The 26,199-nt window shown below is 36.7% G+C and overlaps 1 protein-coding gene across 1 annotated transcript; it reads left to right on the top strand.

Moving 5' to 3' along the window:
* The first annotated feature begins 1,375 nt into the window (after positions 1-1,375).
* On the top strand, positions 1,376-26,199 carry Il13ra2 (interleukin 13 receptor subunit alpha 2). The gene is made up of 9 exons (XM_055604998.1): positions 1,376-1,457; positions 2,910-3,061; positions 3,574-3,727; positions 4,271-4,391; positions 14,357-14,541; positions 15,083-15,228; positions 16,390-16,534; positions 24,224-24,336; positions 26,167-26,199. Exons 1-9 carry the CDS (start codon positions 1,376-1,378, stop codon positions 26,197-26,199), a joined length of 1,131 nt encoding a protein of 376 aa, XP_055460973.1.

The following is a 26,199-nucleotide window of genomic DNA, read 5'->3' on the forward strand; positions in this document are numbered from 1 at the left end:
TTTCCAAAGCTAAGGAAACACAACGGAAAAGATGTAGGAGCTGGAACATGGGGATAGGCACAGTAAAATATCTTTGGATATGATACAACCATTGGACTCACTGAAAATGTGTCTATTTGATAATACTCCCAAAGATGAGGAGATGAGGTATTCTTGAGCACAATAATTACTGGTGGTTGGGGAAGAATGGATCATTTTTTGTTGTTGTTGATAATGTAGCCACTGGTAAGTTACCCATGTTCCAGTAAACAACCTCCCATTATGCTCATGTATACAGCTCTAATTGAACTCAGTGAGTCATAAGCAGAAAGAAGACAGGGGTGTAAATGGGAGAGATGTTCAGAAGAAGTGTTTCAGCAGGCAGGAGGGAGGTTAGAGAAGGAAATGAAGAAGCAAAATAACTAAAATTAATTATATATATGTATAAAACTCCAAATTTAAAAATTAGAAAAAACAGATTTAAAATGAAGGAGCCACCACAACTAACTATTTGTAGGAGTTAATCCTTTAGATTTTGATCATAAACAATGTTCTTCAAGTCTAATCATGAACACCTTGTATCCCATGGCAATTAAATGTTGTTACTGTTTTAAATAGAAAAGAGAATCTCTGATTTCCTCTTTAGAAGTATCACTCCTCTTGTGAGTGGTGTGGGCAACATGATGGAGACAAAATGACTAAGATCCTTGATGACAAGATCAACAGAGTAAGAGTTGTAATGAGAAGATTGGAAGGAAGAGGTGAGGAAGCCATAAAAGCTGGGAGCTGGAGATGACAGTTGGTGTATTTACTGATAGGAAAAATGGGCAAATTGGGTGTTGTTGTGAATAGACAATGATGATTTAATAGTTATGAAGAATTATGGCAAAGTTCTGAATGTTCTAAGCTGTTCATATAGATATTTTGAATTTTTATTAGATGTTAGATTACTTTCAAATACTCATTTTTTCCTTAGGAAATAGTGTACCTCAAGTATGTTTTGTTTGTATTTACAAGAAATGGTTAATGTGAATACAGGGCTGTCCAAATTTCTTCTAAGGGACTTTTTGTCGGGTTTAATTTCAGGATGAAGGCCTCTGAAAGTCACTATATCCATGTCAGAGTCTCAATAATTGTGTATGGATGCATGCTTATATTTTTTAGGTTATTTTTGATACATAGGGGACCAGAAACTCCTTGTTGCAATTGTCTTGGCTCCAAGGCTCATTTCCATTTCCACGGCTCAAGAGGCACAATTTTCCTGTCTCAGTAGAAAGTACACGGTGATCTTCCAAAAGTTGCATTTACCCACATGATTATTTAAAGTACAATAAAGCCTCACTGTTACTGTCTCTCTTCTTAGAGTGGAGTTTTCATCACACTGAAAACTGGAGAAATGGTTCTTATGGGTGTGGATGCCAGATGCCTGAGTCTCTTTCTTCTTTGTACAATAACCAGTCATTCTTTGGAGATAAAAGGTAAATAAAAATGATTTTAAGGAAAGGTAAAGTTAAATTGATTTTAATGAGATAATCTTAAAGGATATGAACAGTGTTTTCAGTCTGTATCATGAAAGTGTAAAACTAGTAGATACATTATTAGTAATATTGTCATGCTACAAAAATATGTGTCCTTGGTAGCTACTCATATGTATAGGTAAGGGCACTAATAATCACATTTTCTTGGATTAAATGCTAAATCATAAAATAATTTCCAGACCTCTTGTATAGCACTATTTTAAGGAAATAACTCAAGTATATGAAAATTATATTCTTCTCTTTTCTTACTATTTTTGCTTTTTATGACAACTGGATAAAACAGAAAAATGGAAGTTTGAACTAGGTATACAAATGATCTGAGTTTTTCAGCATCTAATGAACATTGAATTTGACACAGATTTCTAACCTTAAGGATGAAAACAACAAGGTGGCCGAGTCTTTCTCAATGGGGAGCTTCTTTATAGGCACAGGAGAGAGTACCTGGTCAAGTATGAATATTGAAATGAACAACATTTATCAGAGAAAATTAACCAAAAGCTAACATGAGGGTAGTACTGTACTGCTACTAGACTTTTTACTTAGAACGTTTATAGGAAAGGCTTTGTTTGCTAAACTCTATAGGTATCTCTGAACTTTAGTGAGCTATATATTTAATTAATTTCATGGACTACTCTCAAGACATGCCTTTTTTTTCCAAATTCTTAAGGTGTTGAGGCATAGTAAATTACGTTTTTTTTCTCCTTTTCTTTTTTTGCATCTATCATAATGTTCTATGCTGATCATAACATGACAGCAAATTATTATCAACTGGTTCTTGCTACTAGAGACATTTATTTAGCTATCTTTTTTAACATATGACACAAATTCTGATGGATACGTCCACCACAAAGACTCTATGATAACTGTATATCTGTGCAGCCGTAGTTCTTAGAGAGGCAAAAATCACATTGTGCTCATGTGGTTTCTTTTAAAATGACAGCTACTCAGAAAAATTGTGGACTACAACAGAGTTATTCATATGACAGAAATGTCTTCATTTTCTAACATAGCATTTGTAGATTATTTCAGCATATCCACAAAGTTATAAAACCACTACTGCCATCAAATTCCAGAATACTTTCAGTCTCAGCAGGAGAAGCCCCATGCTTCTGGTGACCACTAATCTACTGTCTTCACCTATGGAATTTGGTATAAATGAAATCATTAGATATGTGCTTCTCTTTACTTAGCATAATGTTTCAAGGCTTTTCCAATTATAATCTCTTTTCAGTCCTTTATTCTTTTTTTTTAAGTTAAATAATATACCACTGTATAGATGTGCTAGATTTTTTATTCAGTAATCAGGTGATGGGCATTTGAAAATTATTCACATTCAACAATCTGTGTCATAAATTACAGGAAAAATATAAACATTTTAAAATTTCATTTCAGTTAATCCTCCCCAGGATTTTGAAATACTGGATCCTGGATTACTGGGTTATCTCTATTTGCAATGGAAACCTCCTGTGATAATAGAAAATTTTAAGGAATGCCCACTAGAATATGAGTTAAAATACAGAAATGTTGGTAATGACAGCTGGAAGGTAAGTGAAGTATGGCTAGCAACATCAGAGCAATCTGATCATTAGGTGTTTTCCAGTAACTCCTGTCTCTAGTATTTACTACTTTGTGTGCCTTAACAGTTCTAATTACTCTGTGAAAAGCTGTCATGTGAACTTCTATGTTCTGTTTTCATCTTGTTCAATATAAAGAACACCATTGAAAGAATAAGAAAAAAATTAGAAATAGAATATGAATAACAAATCAATGACTATGCAACACAATATTGCTTGTGAAAATTATCGATTTAACTCCAAGTTTTTAAGAGCTCATGCTTCCATCACAGATTCTTTTCCATTACTAAGTGTTTCCTCTTTTGTTTGTTTTGAATGACAATTTCGAATGATACCTTATACAGAGGTCATCTCTGACAGAAAACTATCTGGGATACTATTGTGAATAATCATCTTAGATTTTAATAATTGTTTAGTTTGTTCACGTAAATCTTTATTCCATGTATTTCTAAAATGGACTCATTCGTCTTTTTACCAATCAGACCATCATTACTAGGAATCTCATTTACAAGGATGGGTTTGATCTTAACAAAGGCATTGAAGGAAAGATACGCACACGTATGTCAGAACAGTGTGCAAATGGATCGGAAGTTCAAAGTGCATGGACAGAAGCTTCCTATTGGATATTAAATGAAGGTTAACACAACGTTTTATTTTCACATTTGATATATTCAGAAATATCCTTGTAAAGAATAAGGTTCTTAACTCTTATACAGATGATTATTTGCCTAGTAAATCTTGTGATGATTAGACATAAATTAAAATATTTTTTAGTATAAGTGACTTGGCTTTTTAAACTCATTAAATCAAAAAAGCCTTTTTTTTTTTTTTTTTTTTTTTTTTTTTTACTAAGTCTACCTCTAATTGGTAGAGTTGTCAGTATATGGATATATATTAGTAATCATGAACGGATATTTGCTCAGTTATTGAGGGTATCTTGGCATAATTAATTTAATAATTTGACAAAAACTAGTGTCAGTAAATAAGCCCTCAAAGCTTTTTAGGCTTGCATATTCTTTTTACAGTGAAGTGATTTTTGATAGATTTCTTTTGTAATGATTCTCATTACCCTTATTGCTAACTAAAGTAGGAAGGCCAAAGAAAATAAAATTGCATAGTGATCGGATACATGATTTGTCGCTGTGTTTCTCAGGTATTCATTGTTCACTCATTTCCTAGGAAGCATGGAAACTAAAATTCAGGACATGAACTGTATATATTATAACTGGCAGTATTTGGTCTGCTCTTGGAAGCCTGGCAAGACAGTACATCCTGATACCACTTATACTTTGTTTTTCTGGTAAGTATTTTTATACTTAGAATCCCACATTGGGTAAACATATCTCAAGGTTAGCCCACAGTACAAGCAATTATATCTCTACTGAAATACAATCACTATCTTAACCAGAGATGTATTTATGATGACAATTATTCATAATTATGTGGGAATTTTAGGCTGAAATTACTGCAAAGTGTCTAGTGACTATACCATATTACTTCTTAAAATATTCATTTGTTTATTCATTCTTTTATGTTTTATTTATTACAGTTTATTCACTTTGTATCCCAGCTGTAGTCCATCTCTCTAATTCAGTCACAGCCCCACCCTTCCTCCTTCTTTTCCTTCCATGTCCATACTAGAGTCCATTGATAGAGAAGGACCACCTCCAATTCCATCTGACCCTAGCCTATCAGGTTTCATCAGGAAGGGCTACTTTGTTTTCCTCTAGGGCATGGTAAGGCTGCCTCCCTCTAAGGGGGACGTGATCAAGGCAAGAGCCACTGAGTTCATGTCAGAGACAGCACCGGCTCCCTTTAGGAGAGAACCCACTTACAGACTGAGCTGCCATGGGCTACATCTGTGCAGGGGTTGTAGGTTATCTCCATGCATGGTCCTTGGTTGGAGTATCAGTCTCAGAAAAGACCCCTGGCCCAGAATTTTTTGGTTCTGTTGGTCACCTGGTGGAGCTCTTGTCCCTTCCAGGTCTTTCTATTTCCCCCTTCTTTCATAAGATTCTCTGCACTCTGCCCAAAGTTTGCCTGAGTCTCAGCATCTTCTTTGAAATCCTGCTGGGTAGAGTCTTTCAGAGGCCCTCTGTGGTAGGCTTCTATCCTGTTCCCTGTTTTCTCCTTCTTCTGATGTCTTTTCCTTTTTATTTTCTTTCTGAATGAGGGTTGAGCATCTTCTCCTGGGTTTTCCTCCTTGCTTAGTTTCTTTGGGTGTACAGATTTTAGTATGTTTATCCTACATAATATGGCTAATATCCACTTATATAAGTGAGTATATACTATGTGTGTCTTTCCACTTCTGGGTTACTTCACTCAGGATGATCTTTCATAGTTCCATTCATTTTCTTGAAATTTCATGATTTCCTTGTTTTTATTTGCTGAGTAGTATTCCACTGTGTAAATATAACACAATTTCTGTATCCATAACTACTTTGAGAAACATCTGGGTTGTTTTAAGATTCTGACTATTACAAATACAGCTGCTATGAACACGGTTGAGCAAATGTCCTTGTTGTACAGTTCAGCATATTTTGGATACATGCCTAGGAGTGGTATAGCTGGATCTTGAGGTAGCACTATTCCTATTTGTCTGAGAAAGTGCCAAATTGATTTCCAAAGTGACTGTAAAGTTTACATTCTAACAGCAATGGAGGAGGATTCTCATTTCTCCACATCCTCTCCAGCATGTGTTGTCACCTGAGTTTTTTAATTTAACTATTAGGATGGGTGTAAGGTGAAATCTTAGGGTCGTTTTGATTTGCATATCCCTGATGAATAAGGACCTTGAGCATTTCATTAAGTGTTTCTGTGCTATTCGATATCCCTCTATTGAGTATTCTCTGTTTAGCTCTGTAACCCATTTTTAAATTGAGTTTCTTGATTTGTTGCTATTTAACATCTTGTTTTCTTTATAAATTCTGGATTTTATTTCTCTGTCAGATATGGGGTTAGTGAAGATCCTGTCCCAATCTGTAGGCTGTCGTTTTGTCCTGATGATATTGTCCTTTGATTCACAAAAGCCTTTCAGCTTCATAAAGTCACATTATTGATTGTTGATATTAGAGCCTGTGCTGTTGGCATTCTATTCAGGAATGTGTCTCATGTGTCAATGAGTTCAAGGCTCTTCTCCAATTTTTATTCTAATAGGTTTTTTGTTTCTGGTTTTATGTTGAGGTCTTTGATCCACTTGGACTTTACTTTTGTGCAGGGTGATAAATATGGATCTATTTGCATTTTTCTACATGTAGACATCCAGTTAGACCAGCACCATTTGTTGAACATGCGGTCTTTTTTCCATTGTATGGCTTTAGCTTCTTTGTAAGAAATCAAGTATCCATAAATGTGTGAGTTTATTTCTCGGTCTTCTTTTTGATTCCACTAATTCACCAGTTTGTTTCTATGCCATGCAGTTTTTATTACTATTGCTCTGTAGTACAGCTTGAGACCAGGGGCTATCTGTTATTGTACAAGATTGCTTTAGCAATTCTGGGTTTTTGTTTTTCCACGTGAAATTAAGAATTGTTCTTTCAAGTTCTGTAAAGAATTGTGTTGCTATTTTGAGAGAATTGCATTGAGTCTGTAGACTGTTTTTGGGAGGATGGTCATTTCCACTTTGTTAATCCTGCCAAGCCATGAGCATGGGAGATCTTTTCAAATATCTTCTTCAAATTCTTTCTTCAGTTACTTGACGTTGTTTTTTTTTTTTTTTTTTTTTTTTTTTTTTTTTTTCCCAAACAGGTCTTTTACTTGGTTGGTTATAGTCATATCAAGGGATTTTATGGTTTTTGTGGCTATTTGTGAAGGGTGTAGTTTCCCTCATTTCTTTGTCAGTCCTTTTGTCTTTTGTATACAGAAGGGCTTCTGATTTTTTTTTAGTTAATTTTGTATCCAGCCACTTTGCTGAAGGAATTTATCAGTTGGAGGAGTTCTCTGGTTGATTTTTTCAGAATACTAATATATAATATCACATTATCCTCAAATAGTGAAACTTTGAATTCTTCCTTTCCAAATTATATCCCCTTGATCTCCTTTAGTTGTCTTATTTCTCTAGCTAGGACTTCAAGTACTATGTTGAAGAGATATGGAGAGATAGTGCATAGCCTTGCCTTGTCCCTGATTTCAGTGGGATTGATTGAAGTTTCTCTCCGTTTAGTTTGATGTTAGCTATAGGCTTCCTGTATATTATTTTTACTATGTTTAGGTATGTCCCTTGTATCCCTGATCTTTCCAAGACTTTAAACATGAATGGGTGATAGATTTTATCAAATGATTTTTCAGCAGCTAAGGAGATGATCATGTGTTTTTTTTTTTTTCCCCTTCTGTTTGTGTATATGGTGGATTACATTGATGAATTTCCCTGTATCAAACCACAGTTGTATGCCTGGGATGAGGCCTACTTTTATGTGTTCTTAGATTTGGTTTACAAGTATTTTATTGATTATTTTTGCATCAATGTTCATAAGAGAGATAAGTCTGAAGTTCTCTTTTGTTGGGTCTTTCTGTGGTTTAGATATCAATGTGACTTCATAGAATGAGTTTCCTAATGTTCCTTCTGTTTCTGTCTTGTGGAATAGTTTGAAGAGTATTGGACTTAGCTCCCCTTTGAAGGTCTGGTAGAATTCTGCACTGAAACCATTTGGCCCTGGGCTTTTTTTGGAATGGAGAATTTGGATGACTGCTTCTGTTTCCTTGGGGGTTATAGGACTATTCAATCTATTTACCTGATCTTGATTTAATTTTGATAAATGAAATCTATCAAGAAAATTGTCCATTTCATTTAGGTTTTCAAATTTTGTGGTATACAGACTTTTGTAGTAAGATCTAATGATTGTTTGGATTTCATCATTGTCTGCCATTATGTTCCCCCTTTCATTTCTGATTTTGCTAGTTTCTCTCTGCCTTTTAGTTAGTTTGGCTAAGGGTTTGTCTATCTTGATTTTCTCAAAGAAGCAGCTCTTGGTTTCATGGATTCTTTGAATTGTTTTCTGTTTCTAATTCATTAAGTCTGATTATTTCCAATTTTCTACTCCTCTTGGTTTTGTCTGCTTCCCCTCCCCCCCCAAGGCTTTTAAGTTTGCCATTAAGTTGTTTGTATGAGATGTCTCAAACTTCTTTCTGAAGGCACTTAGTGCTATGACGTTTCCTCTTAACACTGCTTTCATTGTGTCCCATAAGTTTGGGTACATTGTGTCTTCATTTTCTTCGAATTTTAGGAATTCTCTAATTGCTTGTCTTATTTCCTCCCTGACCAAGCTATCATTGAGTAGAGAGTTTTTTAATTTCCTTATATGTGTAGATTTTTGTTATATATGTTGTTGTTGAGGTCTAGTTTAGGTTATGGTAGTCTAATAGGATACAAGGGATTGTTTTGCTCTTCTATCTGTTAAGGCATGCTTTGTGCCTGACAATATGATCAATTTTGGAGAAGCTTCCCTGATGTTCAGAGATGAAAGTATACTCTTTTGAGTTTGTGTGGTAAGTTCTCTAGATATCTTTAGGTCCATTTGATTCAACACATGTGTAATTGTCATTATTTCCCTTTTTTGTTTCTGTCTAGATGATTTGTCCCATAGTGAGAGAGGAGTGTTGAAGTCTCCCACTATTAAGGTGTTGGAATAGATGAGTGATTTAAGCTTTTATAATGTTTCATTAACAAATGCAGGGTATGTTATATTTGGGGCATAGATGTTGAAGATTGTGTTGTCCTCCTGGTGTATTTGTCCTTTGTTGAGAATGAGATATCCCTCTTCCTCTTTTTTGATTAATTTTGATTGAAAGTCTATTTTAGTTGATATTAGGATGGGTACTCCAGCTTGTTTTCTCAGTCCCTTTTCTTATAAAGCCATTTTCCAGCCCTTTACTCTGAGATAGTATTTATCCTTGTTTCAGAGGTGTGTTTCTTGGATGCAGCAGAATGTTGGATCCTGTTTCTGCAACCATCCTGTTTTTCTGTGTCTTTCTATTTGACAGTTGTTTCCGTTGATGTTGGTAGATAATGGTGACAAATGAATGTTAGGTCCTTTTATTGTACAGTTGGTTGTGCTTGTCTTTTTAATTTTTTTATTGTGACTTTAACTATATCCTGTGTTTTGTTGGGTGTAGTTGATTTTGTTAGATTGGAGTTTTCTTTCTAGGATCTTTTGTTGGGGTGGGTTGCTGTTTAGGTATTGTTTACATTTAGTTTGGTCATGGAATATTATGTTTTCTTCATCTATGTTAATTGAAATATTTGGTGGGTAAATTTGTCTGGGTTGGCATCTATGGTCTCTTAGTATATGATTAATTTATGCCTTTTTGCTTTCATAATCTTTGTTAAGAAAATTGTTGTGATCCTGATAGGTCTATCTTCATATGTTACTTGGCCTTTTCCCTTGGTGCTTTCAATATTTTTCTTTGTTCTGTAGGTTTAGTATTCTGACTAACATGTGACATGAGGAATTTCTTTCCTGGTCTTGTCTATATGGCATTCTGAAAACTTCTTGTATGTTTAAGGACATCTCTTTCTTTAAGTTATGAAAATATTCTTCTATGATTTTCTTGAAAATATTTTCTTGACCTTGTAGTCTGGAATCCTCTAATTCATCTGTTCCTATTGTTCTCAGGTTTTGTCTTTTTATGGTGTCCTTGATTTCTTAGATGTTTTGTATCAGTACTTTTTCTGATTTTATTTCTTTTTTGAGAGATGTGTTGATTTCTTCATTTGTGTCTTCAGTGCCTATGATTCTCTCCTCACAGCCTGAATTCTGTTGGTGATGCTAAAGTCTGTGGTTTCTGATCTCTTTGCTAGGTTTCCATCTCCAGGAATTTCTCTCTGTGTGGTGTCTTTATTGTTTCTAATTCCATTTTCATGTTTTGTACCATTTCCTTCATCTCTTTTTATTTGGATTCTTGTCTGTCCATGATGGCCTCTATTTTTTTTTTTTGTTACTATATGCCTGGATATGTGCTTGTATATATGTTCCTCTATAAGTGTCTCTATTTGTTTGGCTGTATTTGCCTGTATTTCTTTGAGAGCTTTGTTTGTTTCCTCTTTATGTTCCTCTAAGAACTGGATAAGCATATATTTGAAATCATTCTCCTGTGTTTCCAATGAATTAAAATATCCATTGATTTTTATTGTTGCTGGTGATGCCATGACATCCTGATTTTTGTTGGATGTATTCTTATGTCTTCCACTAGCCATCTGATTATCTGTAACATTCACTCTTTGTTTCTGATGCCTGTACTGCAGACTGGGTTGCTCTGTTTACAGAGCTTGGAGTATTCTTCAGGAATATGACAGAAATCCACCAGTTTGAGTGTGGATGTTGGTGTTTCAGCTGTAGCTAAGGGAGGAAGGTCTCATTTGCTCAAGTGTGGGAGTGTGCCTGGAAGTATTCCTTGAATGATTGCATGCTAGTTAGTGTAGATGCCTGGATGGTGGAGTATAAGAGCAGGTTGTGGTGCTGGCAGGGTTTGAGGGCTCAGTGTGCAAGTGTCCAGGTGTCTTAAATGCCTCAGTGGCCAAGAGGCCTTTTGTACTCTCCCCCAGGCCCTCAGATCTGTATGGGTTGCACCATCTTGGCTACAGGAAGTGTTTGCCTAGACTTCACCTGGAGACCGACAGAACAGAGGCTTCAATGTTGAGAACACTGTCCTAGGGAATCCTATTTTGCCCACAGTAGGCATGTGGGTGAGAGAGATCCAGTGTGTGGCTTCTAGAGTAGAGGGACCCTGGTACTTGGGCTCTGCATGCACTCACTCAATGCACTCACTTGCAGGCCTATTAGCAAAGCACAGGCTCCCCACAGTTCTCTACTCCCATATTTGGGCCTGCAAGGGCAAATGAAAGTGTAAGAGATCCATCAGTGGCATCTGTTGTTTGGCTTCTGGGCAGAGAGGCCTGTATGTGGGTCAGCCTCTGCTGTGTTAGTCATTGAGGTGGAGGCTAGTGAGTGGGGCAGTCGCTGCTGCTGCCAGGGCAAGGGAAAGTACAGGGTTTCAAATATTTGCCATTCTCAGACCCTGGAGATGTTGACGTGTGACCTGGATCTAAACTGTCCCAGTTCATAGATTGTCCCATCTAGCCCAAGAAGCCTCAATATCAATGTTCTGTCTTCAGCCACTCCTCCACTCACCAGTTTTGGAGTTTTGGATCATCCGCCCCTCAGATATGGTGCGAACTGGTTGGTGTCATCTTGGAGCCTCTTACTGACTATTTCTTTACAGGATGAAATATTATGTACTATAGATAGTTTGGTTTATGATCTTAAGGTTTGAATATACTTTATACACTTTTAAAAAGCAATCATCTGTTAAACTGGATCTTCTTGTTGTTTATTTATTAACTATTTCTGAAGGTTTAAAACATAAAACCTTTTAAAATTTTTATTTTTTATGTATATATAATGCATTCTGGTCACATTCACCCAGCCCTCCTTTACTTATCTCCCCCCCCCCATAAGCCTCTTCCTACAGTCTTGTCTTTGTATTGTTTTAATTCTCATGTTTTGGTCAACTGAGTTTAACTAGGGCCACTTGTGTGGGCATGAATGTTTCATATGGGTGACTAACCAGTGAAAACATAATCCCCTCTGCCAGCAGCCAATTCCATAGTAATTGTTTCCTGGTAACACAATCACCACATTTTGACATTGTTTTGCCAACTTGAACATCTGTTTTTCATTTCCTATCTCTATTGTAAGAACTTTCCTTTAGACTCCTCTCATTTCTACCCTGGACGACTGCCATGACCTCCCAAATGGTGATTGCTCCTTCCTGCTTATTTCTGTACATTATAGCCACCTTTGTCTACCGTGTCACTTTTATCTACCACTCCCTTGACCATGTACCCTCAGTGGCTGCACAATATGTGCAGCATCAAATCTAGGTTGCCTTTCAAGTTTTTACCTTACTATATGTTTACCTTTCTAAAACTATAGTCTACTGTGGCCAGTACCACTACTCTACTCTATATAGATCCATCTACATTCTTTTTGGTATCCATGTCCTGACTTTTGTGCATCCCATGATCTGGAATGTCCTCTGGTTCATTCTGTTACCCATTCTTTTTCATCCTTCTAAAACCATGGGTTTTCTAACTCTTTTATGACATGCTAGCTTCTGTTCACCTTTGATACTTAACTGTTGCTTTATAGCTCTTATATTGTTCAGGTGGTATGTAAACATACATTATATATGTATACTTTGTCTCCTCAAGTTTTTGAAAGAGTGGAGGATATGAACAAATTCTTACATTTCTTTTAACTCCTTAAAGAAGGCCACATTCACAATAGTTTAATACTAAATATTAACTAAATGAATGAAACCAATGCTGATAACATTGATAAATGAGAAGACATCAGGAATGATGGATTTACCAGAGAAAGACAAAGAATAGGAAGCCAAAATTTTAGTTTTTGTGGGACTTAAGCCCAAACTATGATTGCATCTTTAAAAGGTAAAACATGATATATAAATGACTTAGTGTAAAGGATTAGTACTTTTGAGAACTGGGTTCACCCTGCTCTAGCATTACATAGCTGTGTAGCCTTGGGCAAACAATTTCCCGTTGGGGGAATGTTTGACTTTCCATATCTTGAATTACATGGATACATTTCTAACTTTTGGTTATTAATTTAATAAATATCAAACATTTATTAAATGAAAGACATTGCTCCTGGTTTATAAAACAGCAAATAAAAGAACAAGACACTTCACATTGTTGTTCATGTTTAACATAATCTTATTGTTAGTCAAATAGGGAGAAATAAATATTAACATTTTGCAGATTGTAAAACATTTTTCATTGACACTAAGTCATACAGTCAATATTTGTAAATCAGTTGGGCATATTGATGTATACCTGCCATCCAAGAATTTGAGAGGCTAATGTTTAACAATTATGAGTTTGACATCAAAACCCTGGGCTACATAGGATGTCCCAGGACAGATTATAGTAAAATTCTGTGTTAAAGCATAATAAAGAAACAACATCAGTCCTAGATATGAAGTCTCTAAGACTGTAAGAAAGCAATTTAACCAAGAGACTAAAATTTATAAACACTCCCCTAAAGTAGGGCAATTTGTATAAAGTTCACTTAATAGAGTCTAGATATTTTCATTAGCTACTTATCATCTGCTATGCTGGTCTCATTACAGGAGAAATATTTTGGCTTCTTTTTAATCCAAAGTTACATTTTGAATTACAAGCTATGTTATAGGAAAACGAACCAGGAATTGTTGCTTTATAAATGAGTTGCAACAATCCCTTTCTTTCCCATAGGCTGTATTGTTGAAACAAAGTTAACTTTACATGACATGTTAACATTTCTTGCTTAAGACAAAGGGGAAACAACACTATACTTGATAAAAACTACTCTGTACTTTGCCTTGTGGCTTTTCTCACACTCATATGGTGTGTTACAACATCAGAGGATATTTTTTATTTTATTAAACATAGGAATATTATATATCTGCTTTTAAATCTAATTTTTACTCAAATAATTTTCTTAATCAAATATCATCAAGGTTCCCTAAATATTCAAAATCTTTGATTCATAAACTTTGAAGATTCAACAATAATTAATATATGCACAGAAGAAGACAATGCAGCCACTCCTGATGAGACCTAATTGACTAGGATCAGAAGGAAGGAAAAGAAGACCTCCCCTATCAGTGGACTTGGGGAGGGGCATGCATAGAGAAGGGGGAGGGAGGATGGGATTGGTATTCGAAGAGGGAGGGAACCACAGGGGGGATACAAAGTGAATAAAGTGTAATTAATAAAGAATTAAAAAATAATACTTGAGTTTCTTTGAAAATTTATGAATATTCACATTGAAGCAAAGCTTCATAAAATCAACTATTTCTGTTTTTCCTGCCGCTGAATCCATAGTTCTTATCATTGCATGAATGCTGGGTGTTCAAAAGCATAGTAAGCTGTTAAATGATTTTTTTTCTTCATGTCTTTTTACAACAACATTTTATTTTTTGGGAATGTCATATTTACATTATTCCAGCTTCTCCCTCTCCTCTCTCCAACCACTCTTGTGACCTCTTTATTCCTCTCAAATAATAATAATTATATATATATGCAATAATATGTGTATCTGTATACATATATGTGTAATCTACTGAATCAATATACTATGCTTATATAATATCAGAATATATAATGTCATATAATATCAGAAGATGATTTAAAACTGAGTGCTAGGATACAAATATATGCTATTAAACAATTCCTGAGCTTTTTTTTTTCTTTTGTTGTTATAGGCATGAGGACTTGGATCATGCTTTGCAGTGTGTCCATTACCTTCAGGATAATGAAAAAAATGTTGGATGCAAACTTTCCAACTTGGAGACATTAGACTACAAAGATTTCTTTATTTGTGTTAATGGATCCTCAAAATTGGGACCTATCAGATCCAGCTACATGGTTTTTCAACTTCAAAATATAGGTGATATGAACAAATGATGTCTATTTTGAATCTATTGATTCTCATTTAGGCCGTATCTAAGTGAGCAGGAAAGACAAAAAGAGAAAGTGAGATTTTAAGTGATGGAAGTGCAAAGCCAGAGTATAAAGACAAACTATAGATATAGAACCTAGTAATCTTGTCTTCAACTGATGGATGAGCTCCAAATCATTTTTACATCTTCTGAGTTTGTATGCTTTTTTTTTTTTTTTTTCTGCTGTTTTCAACACGGGATGTGTCTATATCGCCCTGATTATCCTGTCCTGGAACTCACAGAGATCCACCTTTATCTGCTTCTTGAGTGCTGGAATTAAAAGCATGCACCTCCCACTTCCCAGTCTATGATTACATTCTTAATTCTAACAGTTCTAAGAGTGAAAGCTTCTAGATTCAGACAGACTTGGTGCAATGTCAGATCCAACTACAGTGTGTTAGTTAGAAAGTAGCATGTCCCCAGCTTTGGATGAGGGCCACTGCTAACTTAGCAACTTTTGTGTTGATATAGTTTTCTTCTGCTTTCCAGTTAAACCATTGCCACCAGAATTCCTTCATATTGGAGTTGAGAATTCTATTGAAATTATAATGAAATGGAATGCACCTGGAGGGCCCATTCCACCAAGATGTTACACTTATGAAGTTGTGGTCCAAGAAGATTATATTTCCTGGGAGGTATGGATATTGTACTTATTTGCTAAAATCATAAATGTAACTTTTAAAATGTACTAGGTACTGGCTAATCAAAATCTATTACTGTTTAAAAGCAGGTTAGACCATAATAAGTATTTCAGTTTACTTTCCAAAAGGGCAAATCCAGTGCACAAAGGATATATTTATGTAGGTATGTATGTATGTATGATTAGCCATGCCAATTTTAAAATTGTGAAAGACCCTGGAAACAATCTAGTTACTTGTTTCTGATTTCATTTTAATAAACTAAATTCCTCCAGCAAATCAAAATAGATTGTATGGTCTTAAGTAAGACCCAAACACACACACAAACACACCTTGGTGTGTTACTTTGATTTATTCATTTCCAATTTTAAAATTGTATAGTTAAGAAGGTAAACTACTATTTTTCAATGCCTAAATTCATATACAGGTGAGAAAAATGGTTAACTGTGTTAAAGAACTTGTCTTAGTGATGTGAACTGACTTCATAGTCAAATAGTTATAACTAGTCCCAGCCCACTTAAGTCTATACTACATAGTCTCAAGGCTCTGTGAATAAGTTAAAAAATAAAAAAGAAATCACTGTGTATAAGAGGAACTCTGTAGCAATATGAAGTAGCAGCCTGAAGTAATGTCTTTAGTTCCATTCTCCCCTCTCCCCAAGATCCCTGTGAATGTATCTGCGAATTTTGTAGAAGTCTCATATATGAAGTGGTAGTTTTGTCTCAGTTACTGAGTACTAAGGTTAGTCAGACCAAAACTGGAGGGGATACATTTTGAAGATAAACATTCCAGTTTTAACAATATCACCATTCAGTAATCCATACAGTCTTTTCTCACTTATAGAACCTGGGATACTAATATGGAGATTATGAACATTAAACTATGTAGAGTTGTGACTTATTACACATGCTGTTCCTTGTTATAAGCAAGCAATTATCATATTGGAACAAAAAGGAAAATTAAATACAGATAAGTTGTAGAAGAATGACTTTAGGAATCAGTGTACAATGATGACTAGTGCTAGCATTATACCTATCTAGTATCTCAATGCAGGTGTTTTGAGTCCAAAAACATTTTGAAGCTGATAGATGAAATCACCCTAGTTGCAATTAGGTCAAAAAAAAAAAAAAACACACCATATTTTTCCTCGGCTTTCAGTTTGCCACAGATGAAAATGATATGAAGTTGAAAAAGAGATCAAATGAAAGTGGAGAACTATGCTTTCTTGTAAGAAGTAAAGTCAATAAATATTGTGCAGATGATGGGATCTGGAGTGAATGGAGTGAAGAGGAATGCTGGGAAGGTATGCACTAAAAGGAGAGGAACTAGGTAAATGGGGTTTGCTAGCAAAATTTATTTCTTTTCAGTGTACTTACAAATTTGACATCAAAGGGTCTTGTGCATCATATATAAATGGAGAAAAAGAAAGACAATAGGCTTACTGAAAATCCAATATTTATTTGGAACTAGGAGTCTCATTATGCTTTAATGGGAGTACTTATTTATCTGTTACAAGCATTTAATAGTTCTTCTTGGGGAGAAGTCCAGAGTCCATATTAGTCCATATTTTTGTGTTTTCAATTTTCGATAGAACAGAATTTTTTTTTTCTGACACAGTAACTTTATTAAAAGGTAATTAATCACACATGGATATCATTTGATCTTTTTTGTTTGTTTGTTTGAGACAGGGTTTCTCTGGGATACAAAGTAAATAACCTGTGATTAATATAAAAAATAAAAATTATATAAAAAAACAGCATTCATGGAGGTAGAACAGAAATTTTTTTTAATTTTTTATTAATTACACTTTATTCATTTTGTATCCCCCCATAAGCCCTTCCCTCCTCCCCTCCCCATCCCACCCTCCCTCCCCTTTCTGCATGCATGCCACTCCCCAAGTCCACTGATAGGGGAGGTTCTCCTCTCCTTTCTGATCTTAGTCTATCACTTCTCATCAAAATTGGCTGCATTGTCCTCTACTGTGGCCTGGTAAGGCTGCTCCCCCCTCAGGGGGAAGTGATCAAAGAGCAGGCCAATCAGATTATGTCAGAGGCAGTCCCTCTTACCATTACTATGGAACCCACTTGGACACTGAACTGCCATGGGCTACATCTGTGCACAGGTTCTAGTTTATTTCCACGAATAGTCCTCGGTTGGAGTATGAGTCTCTGGGAAGTTCCCTGTGTTCAAATTATCTTGTTCTGTTGCTCTCCTTGTGGAGTTCCCATCCCCTCCAGCTCTTACTATTTCCTACTTCTTATAGAAAATTCCATACACTCTTCCCATCAGTTGTCCATCAGGCTCAGCATCTTCTTTGACAGTCTATACTGCAGAGGCTTTAAGAGGCCCTCTGTGGCAGGTTTCAAGGTTGTTTCCTGTTTTCTTCTGGCTTTCAGAGGCCCTCTGTAGCAGGCCCTCTGTAGCAGGTTCCGAGGTTGTTTCCTATTTTCTTTTTCTTCTGATATCCATCCTCTTTGCCTTTCAGGATGGGGATTGAACATTTTAGTTAGGGTCCTCTCTTTTGCTTAGTTTGTTTAGATGTACAGATTTTCGTGGGTTTATTCTATGTTGTATGTTTATATGAGTGAGTATATACCATGCGTGTCTTTTTGCTTCTGGGACAACTCACTCAGGATGATCCTTTCCAGGTCCCACCATTTACCTGCAAATTTCATGATTTCCTAATTTTTCTTTTTTTATTATTTATTTATTTAAAGTTTTATTTTTCTCATTAGTTATATTTTGTTAATTCTGTATCCCAGCTGTATCCCTCCTTCCCTCCCCAGTCCCACCCTCCCTCCCTCATCTCCTCCCTGCCCCTTTCCAAGTCCACTGCTAGGGGAGGACCTCCTCCCCTTTCATATGACTACGTTTGTCAGGTATTTTCAGGACTGGCTGCAAAGTCCTCCTATGTGGTCTAACAGTACTGCTCCTCCCTTGGGAGGTGGGGAGGTCAAAGAGCCAGTCATTGAGTTCCTGTTAGAAATAGTCCTTGTTCCCCTTACTATGGGAAACCAATTGATTACTGAGCTATCACGGGTCACATCCGAGCAGAGGTTCTAGGTTTTATCCTCTTATGGTCTTTGGTTGAGTGTCCATCTCAGAAAAGACCCTGTGCCCAGATATGTTTGGTCCTTGAGGAGTTCCTATCCTTTCCACATCAAACTCCCCTTCTTTCGTATGATTCCCTGCACTCTGCCGAGGGTTTGGTTATGAGTCTTAGTATCTACTTTGATACACTGCTAGGTAGAGTCTTTCAGATGCCTTCTGCAGTAAACTCCTGTCATACATTCAATGCATATCCCATTTGTCTTTCTAAATGAGGATTGATCATCGTACCCCATGTCCACTTTCTTGATTATCTTCTTTAGGTGTATAGATTTCATTATGTTTATCATATCTTTTAGGTCTATATAAGTGAGTATATTCCATGTTTGTCTTTCTCCTTCTGGGATACTTCACTCAGAATGATCTTTTCTAGATCCCACCATTTGCCTGCAAATTTCATGATTTCCTCTTTTTTGATTGCTGAGTAGTATTCCATTGTGTAAAAATACCACAATTTCTGTACCCATTCCTCCATTGATGGACATCTGAGTTGTTTCCAGGTTCTGGCTATTACAAATAAAGCTGCTACAAACATGGTTGAGCAGATGTCCTTTTTGTGTACTTGAGCCTCTTTTGGGTATATGCCTAGGAGTGGTATGGCTGGATCTTGAGGAAGCGCTATTCCTAGTTGTCTGAGAAAGCGCCAGATTGATTTCCAGAGTGGTTGTTAAGCAATGCAACTGACTCCAAGTGTTTAATGATACCTACTGGTCATTTTTCTAATTGAGATGTTGTCCTGTTTTCATACCTCTTGATGTGATAAAATATGCTGTCCAAAAGCAATTTATTTAGTGCATGATTCCAGATTACAGTCCATCACAGCAAAGATTAGCTAAAAGAAATGAAAAACAGCTACTTGCATCCACAGTAAAGAGCAGAAAGCAGTGCCACTGCTCAGGCAACTCAATCCTTTTCTTTCAGTCCAGGGCCTATCCCACAAATTAATGCTGCCATTTCCAGTGTAGGTATTTCCACCTCCGTTAACCCAAATGAGAAAATGCCTTTCATATGCTTCTACTATAGTGGATTCTCTCTCTCTACTTCCCTACAAATTCAGCAGAATCATTGTTCAATTTTATTTTTAAACTACATATAAAGTACCTACTATGTATCAGATTCCAGGGATTGGATATCCAGCAGTAATTATAACTCTTATTAAATCTATGTTATTCCCAAATTGGGAAAAAGTAAATATTAACCAAGTAAAATATATTATACAACCTGTAGAGACTATGTCAGAATGAGTAATGAGGTCTGCAAGCACATGTATTTATAAAAATAAAAATGCCTTCACTGCTTTGTGTTGCCACTATCAGAAATTAAAAAAAAAAAAACATATGTGTGTTTGTGTGTGTGTGTTGAATTATAATTTTGTCATTAGTTCATAAGTTGTATAGAGTGGATTTTCTTTACCAAAATATACATCATTTTGCATTACATATATTCTCATCAGTAATGTTGAAGACTGAGATTCCCTTTCATTTCACTGGTGTTTCTTGGTAGAGTCTTAATTTAGACATACGATTTAGGAGCAATGACTTTTTGGATCTGCTTGTAGTTTTAAGTCATAGGATACGTTTCTTTTTGGAATTTTCAATTTATAGAAAAATATTTGTATATATAGTATACATAAATATATATATAGTTTAAACTACATGTATTAATTTTTTCTTTTTATTTATATTTTTATTAATTACTGTTTATTAACTTTGTATCCCAGCTGTAGCCTCTTTCCTCATTCCCTCCCACTCACTCCCACCCTCTCTCCCTCTTCCCCACTCATGCCCTTCCCCCAGTCTACTGATAGGGGAAGTCTTCCTCTCCTTCCTTCTGATCCTAGTCTATCAGGTCTCATCAGGAGTGGCTGCATTTTCTTTATTTTCCTACAAATCTAGACAGTGAAAATCTGAGCCCCAGTCATTGACCACTCAGGCCCACAGAAGGATCTTTTTAGGACATTTACATATTTGATTGTATTTTTTTATGTTTTGAGAATTTTGGGGGGAAATATTTTGATCATATTAACATCCTCAACTCCTACCACATCCACTCTCACCTTCTTACTCTCCCAACTTTGAGTTGGCATTTGATACCTGCTAGGAGAGGGAGAGTCTGATTTCCTTAAAACCATGACACCTGGTCATTTGACCACACTCCAGGTCACAGGGCCCATTCTTGTGAACAGTTGGGAAACACACACTAGACTTGATAGAGGGAAAGTAGAACAATAATATTTTTCGCAATAAAAAAACTTCTTAGGCTGGAGAGACGGCTCAGAAGTTAAGAGCACTGTCTGCCCTTCCAGAGGTCCTGAGTTCAATTCCCAGCAACCACATGGTACCTCACAACCACATATAATGACATCTGATGCCCTCTTCTGGCATGCAAGCACACATGCAGGCAGAACATTGTATACATAATAAATTATAACTAAAATAACTTCTTAACAATTGTCTTGACTAGAAAACACACAAACAGCACATGAAAGGAACTTTCTGCCTTGTTATTGTTAATTTTGCATGCTAGAAGACTCATATTGTCAGTTACTTCTCTGGAAATCACCCTTGTAAATTTTTACTATGCTAAGAATTTGAATTTGGCTCAATTGTTTGTTTTTTGTTTTTTGTTTTTTTTTTGTTTGTTTATTTTTTTAAGAAACTATGATTCTAGGGGAATAAGACAAAGACAAATTGAGATGGAGGTAGATTTATAGGTCTGGCTCTAAAATTTAACCTGCTGTGTGTTATTCCAAAACAAGACAGTGATACTAGACTTGGAACAGATTTTTCTAGTTTATGTGTCTCTGCTGACAGTCCTCACTATGCAGAAGTAACATTAACACTTCACTCCTGGGTCTGGTGATCTCTTGTTGCTAGAATGCTGGCTTAGCATGCTCAAGGCTTGGGGGCTCAATCATTACCATTGTTAAAACAAAAGATAACCTACAGAAAAAAAGAGAGAGGGAAAAGAAAAGTCACACCTAAAATGCCAAAGAGCAAAGTCATGTCATGCTCTTCAGTTCAGCCTCTAAATTATGGGACAAATTTTAAAAGGTGACCTTGTAAGGTTGTTTCTTTAGCCTCATGTATATCTTTATTAAGATACAGATATCTTTAAAAATATCTATCTATCTATCTATCTATCTATCTATCTATCTATCTATCTATCTATCTATCTATCTTACAATTTATTCACTTTGTATCCTGGCTGTAGCCCCCTCCATCATCTCCCCCTAATCTCACCCTCCCTTCCTCTTCTCCTCCCATGCCCTTTCCCTAGTCCACTGATAGGGGAAGACCTTATCCTCCCCTTCTATCTGACCCTAGCCTATCAGGTCTCATCAGGGCTGGCTGCAACATCTTCATCTCTGGCCTGGCAAGGCTGAACACCTCCTCCCAAGGGGGAGGTGATCATAGAGCCGGCCACTGATCCCCTTACTAGGGAATTCCACATGGAGACTGAGCTGCCCATGGGCTATATCTAAGCAGGGTCTCTAAATCCTCTCCATGCATGGTCCCTCGCTGATGGATCAGCCTCTGCAAGAACCCCTGAGCCCAGATTTTATGGCTCTGTTGGTCTCCTTGTAGAGCTACTGCTCCTCCATGTCTTTAAGTCTTTTTCCTTCTTCCATAATGTTTTCTGCATTCTGACCAAATTTTGGCTATGAGTCTCAGCATCTCCTTCGATACCCTGATGAATTGAGTCTTTCAGAGGCTCCCTGTGGAAGGCTCCTGTCCTGTTGCGTGTCTTCTGCTTCTGATGCCTATCTCATTTGTCCTTCTGAATTATGTTTCAGCCTCTTCTCTACAGTCCTCCTTGTTGTTTAAATTCTTTAGGACTGTAGGTTTTAGTGTGTTTATCCTACATTATATGGCTAATATTCACTTATAAGTGAGTATATACCTTATCTGTCTTTCTGCTTCTGGGTTACCTCACTCAAGATGACTTTTCTAGATCCCACCATTTTCTGCAACTTTCATGATTTCCTTGTTTTTAATTGCTGAGTAGTATTCAATTGTGTAAATGTATCACAATTTCTGTGTTCATTCTTTAGTTGAGGGGCATATAGGTTGTTTCCAGGTTCTGGTTATTATGAATGCTGCTGCTATGGACATATTTGAGAAAATGTCCTTGCTATATGGTTTGGCATCTTTAGGATACATGCTCAGGAATAGAAGATACATATGTCTTTACTAAGACCAGATCATGTTCCTGAGAGTTAAGAGATATATGGCATTTGTATATTTAATAACTTGATTCTTATTATTCTGGGTTTTTATATGTACACTTATATTTATTACATTTTTCTAATTTATTCCATTTTTATAATTTATTCACTTTATATCCCGATTGTAGCCACCTCCCTTCCCTCCTCTCTGCCCCGTCCTTCCGTCTTCTTACTGCAATCATCCTCCTCCCCTAGTCCACAGAAAAGGGTAGTCCTACTCCCCTGGTATCTGACACTAGCCTATCAAGTCTCAATAGGACTGCCTGCATCCTTCTCTTCTGCGGCTTGTCAAGACTTCCCCACCAGGGGGAATGTGATCAAAGAGTGGACAACAGAGTCCGTGTCAGAAACAACCCCTGTTCCTCTTACTAGGGATCCCACATGGAAACTGAGATGCCCATTGGCTACATTTGATCAGGGGGTCTAGGTCATCTTCATGCATGGTCTTTTGTTGGTACATTAATCTCTGCAGGCTCTCCTTGGGCCCAGATTTATTGGCTTTGTTGGTCTCCTTGTGGAACTCCTATGCTATCCAAGTCCATCTATCTTCCCCACTCTTCTGTTAAGACTCCTCGTGCTCTACCCAAAGTTTGGCTGTGATTCTCAGCATCTGCTTGCATTCCTTGATGGTGGAGTCTTTCACTGGACATCTATGGTAGGCTCCAGTCCTGCTCTCTCTCTTCAATGGCTTCCTGTGTCTATTTTGTATTTGCCCTTCTGAATGAGAATTAAGCATCCTTCCTAGGGTCCTGCTTGTTTTTTAGCTTCTTTAGGTCTGCAGATTTTAGCATGGTTACCCTGTGCAATATGGCTAATATCCACGTATAAGTGAGTGTATACCATGCATGTCTTTCTTGGTCTGTATTGCCTCACTCAAGATGATCTTTTATAGTTCCATCCATTTGCCTGAAAATTTCATGATTTCTTTGTTTTTAATAGCTGAGTAGTATTTCATTGTATAAATGTACCACATTTTCTTTATCCATTTTTTGTTGTCGTTGTTGAAGGATACATAGGTTGTTTCCTGTGCCTATTATCAATAAATCTGCAATGCACATAGTTGAGCAAATTTCTTTGTTGTATGGTGGAGCATCTTTTTGGTATATGCCCAGGATTGGTATAGCTGGGTCTTGAGGTAAAGCTAGTTACAATTTTCTGAGAAAGAACCAGATTGATTTCCAAAGTGGTTGTGCAAGTTTGCACTCTCACCAGCAATGGAGGAGTGTTCTTCTTTCACCACATCCTCTCCAGCATGTGCTTTCACTTAAGTTTTTTTTTAATCTTAGCCATTCTGACAGGTGTTGATAAAATCTCAGAGTCATTTTGATTTGCATTTCCCTGATGACTAAGTATTTTGAGCAGTTTTTAATGAAAAGTGTCATAACATCAAATTATAAACAAAATCTTATGTTATTTGGAACTTATTTTTCTAATTGAAATGGTATATATACAGCACAGGTCAACAAATAACTAGTATATCAAAAATTCACAAAAAGAATGCTAAACTCAGACCCAACAGTGATGTCTGTGTATTGGCAACTATGTCAGTTTAATTCCATTTCTTCACTATTGACTGTTTATGAAATAATTAAGTTTCAATAGTCTTTTTAAACCTTCAGCATTTCTCCCATTATTGTAATTTTTTTTAAATCCTAGGTCATGCAGAGCCAGACTCAAAGATTATTTTCATAATACCAGTTTGCATTTTCTTTATATTCCTTCTTATTCTTCTTTGCCTTGTGGAGAAGGATGGACCTGAGCCAACATTGGTAAGTTGTTTAAGGTTATATTATGTCTTAGACATAATATATACAAAAGTATTATGTTCAAAACTCATAGACATGTATTTCATAGGTTTGCTTGCTCAATATAGGTGTCCAATTTATACTATATACATTATGATATTCTATGGAAATGGTCATTCAAAATTGTTACAGAAAGACCACAATTTGAGGAGTGGCAGTTAATTTTGTCAAATGGACAGAAAGTGCTTTTCACCATGAAATATTACATATCTTTAGATCAGAAAACAGCGCATTTCATGAACTCCAGGAGAAAACAGGTTTTGGAAGAGAAAAAGTGACATAGGTGGCAGGAACTTAAAACAGCTGGTCATATAAATTTGTCCCGTCCAGCGGGAGTTCAACGAGTTCCTAAGGAGGGGCCAAAAGAATGAAATAGAGACAAGGAGACACAAAGAATGAGAGCAAGTCTATAATCTGATCTCGTTTATTTGAAAAATTTCACACAACTTTATAGGGAGAAGGCAGGAAGGGAAAATGTGTCAGCAATATAGTTTACAAAACATAACAGGGTGATTAAGGATGATGCAGAACACCGCAAGAATGTTTACTAAAAGAGATACTACAAGAATGTCAGCTAAGATATCTCAAAATGTCTAGCCTGACACACAGATGTCTCATAGATTCCGGAAACGTAAATCTCTCACCTACGACCTTGTTGCAGCTGTCTGTAACTTTCCACTAGCTGGCCTTGGCTCCCGGCATAAATTTATAGTGAAAATGAGAAAGAGAAATAAATGCACGTGTGCTTCTTCATTCTTTCACAGTCCAGGAAAATTCCAAGGGAATGGTGCTACTCACGTTGTGTTGGATCTTCCCATATTAGTTAATATAATTAAGATAATCTCTCACTAGGCCCACTACATAAATGTAGCTGACGGGTAGCTCAGGCTTTGTTGTAAGGGGAGTGGGGGCTGACTTTGACATGGACTCTTTCACTTTCTTTTGCCAGGCTGCAGGGGAAGTGGATGCGCTCAGTCCTGATGTGCCTGGATGTGCTGGGTGCTTGGGTGGGTTAGTAGGAGGGGTGGGCTTCCCTTTTTCTAAGGAATAGGGAGGAAAGATGGGGAAAGAGGGAAAGGAAGAGAGCAGGGAGGGGGCTATGACTGGGATATAAAGTGAATAAATAAACTGTATTTTATTATTTATCATTCATCCATTATTTAATACAATTTATTCACTTTTTATCCTGGCTATGCCCCCCTTCTCCTCCCAGTCCCACCTGCCCTCTCTATTCTCCCCCTATGCCTGCCTCTAGTCCACAGATAGGGGAGGACTGGTCTCCCCTTCTATCAGACCCTAGCCTATCAGGTCTCATTAAGGCTGGCTACATCATCTTCCTCTGTGTTCTAGCAAGGCTGAAACCCTTCAGGGGGAGCTGATGAAATTGCTGGCCACTGAGTTAATGTCAGAGAAAGCCCCTGATTCCCTTACTAGGGTACCCACTTGGAAACTGAGCAGTCTATGGGCTTCTTCTGAGCAGGGGGTCTAAGTCCTCTCCATGCATGTAAACTGTTCTTTTAAAAAAGATAACCCCTCACAAGTCAACCTCACTGATATTCCCTTACCAGATGACTTGAAACTGTGTCAACATGACACTTAAAATTAAGCATAACAGCGACTTTAAGAAGACACTGTCCTGGAGAAAAACATCTTAATACTGTGTTTTGTAACAACAAAATTGGGGGGAATGCGTGAAGCATTTCACTTCTCTCTGGTTAAATTTCTGACTTGTTAATATTAGTAAACTTGTACTATTAATGATTTGTTATTGACAGATCTGTTTTCATATTTCAGAGCTTTCATGTGGATATCAACAACGAAGTTTAA

Source organism: Psammomys obesus, unplaced genomic scaffold (assembly GCF_907164565.1).
Source record: "Psammomys obesus unplaced genomic scaffold, mPsaObe1.curated_primary_1811, whole genome shotgun sequence".
In the NCBI taxonomy this organism is placed as follows: domain Eukaryota; kingdom Metazoa; phylum Chordata; class Mammalia; order Rodentia; family Muridae; genus Psammomys; species Psammomys obesus.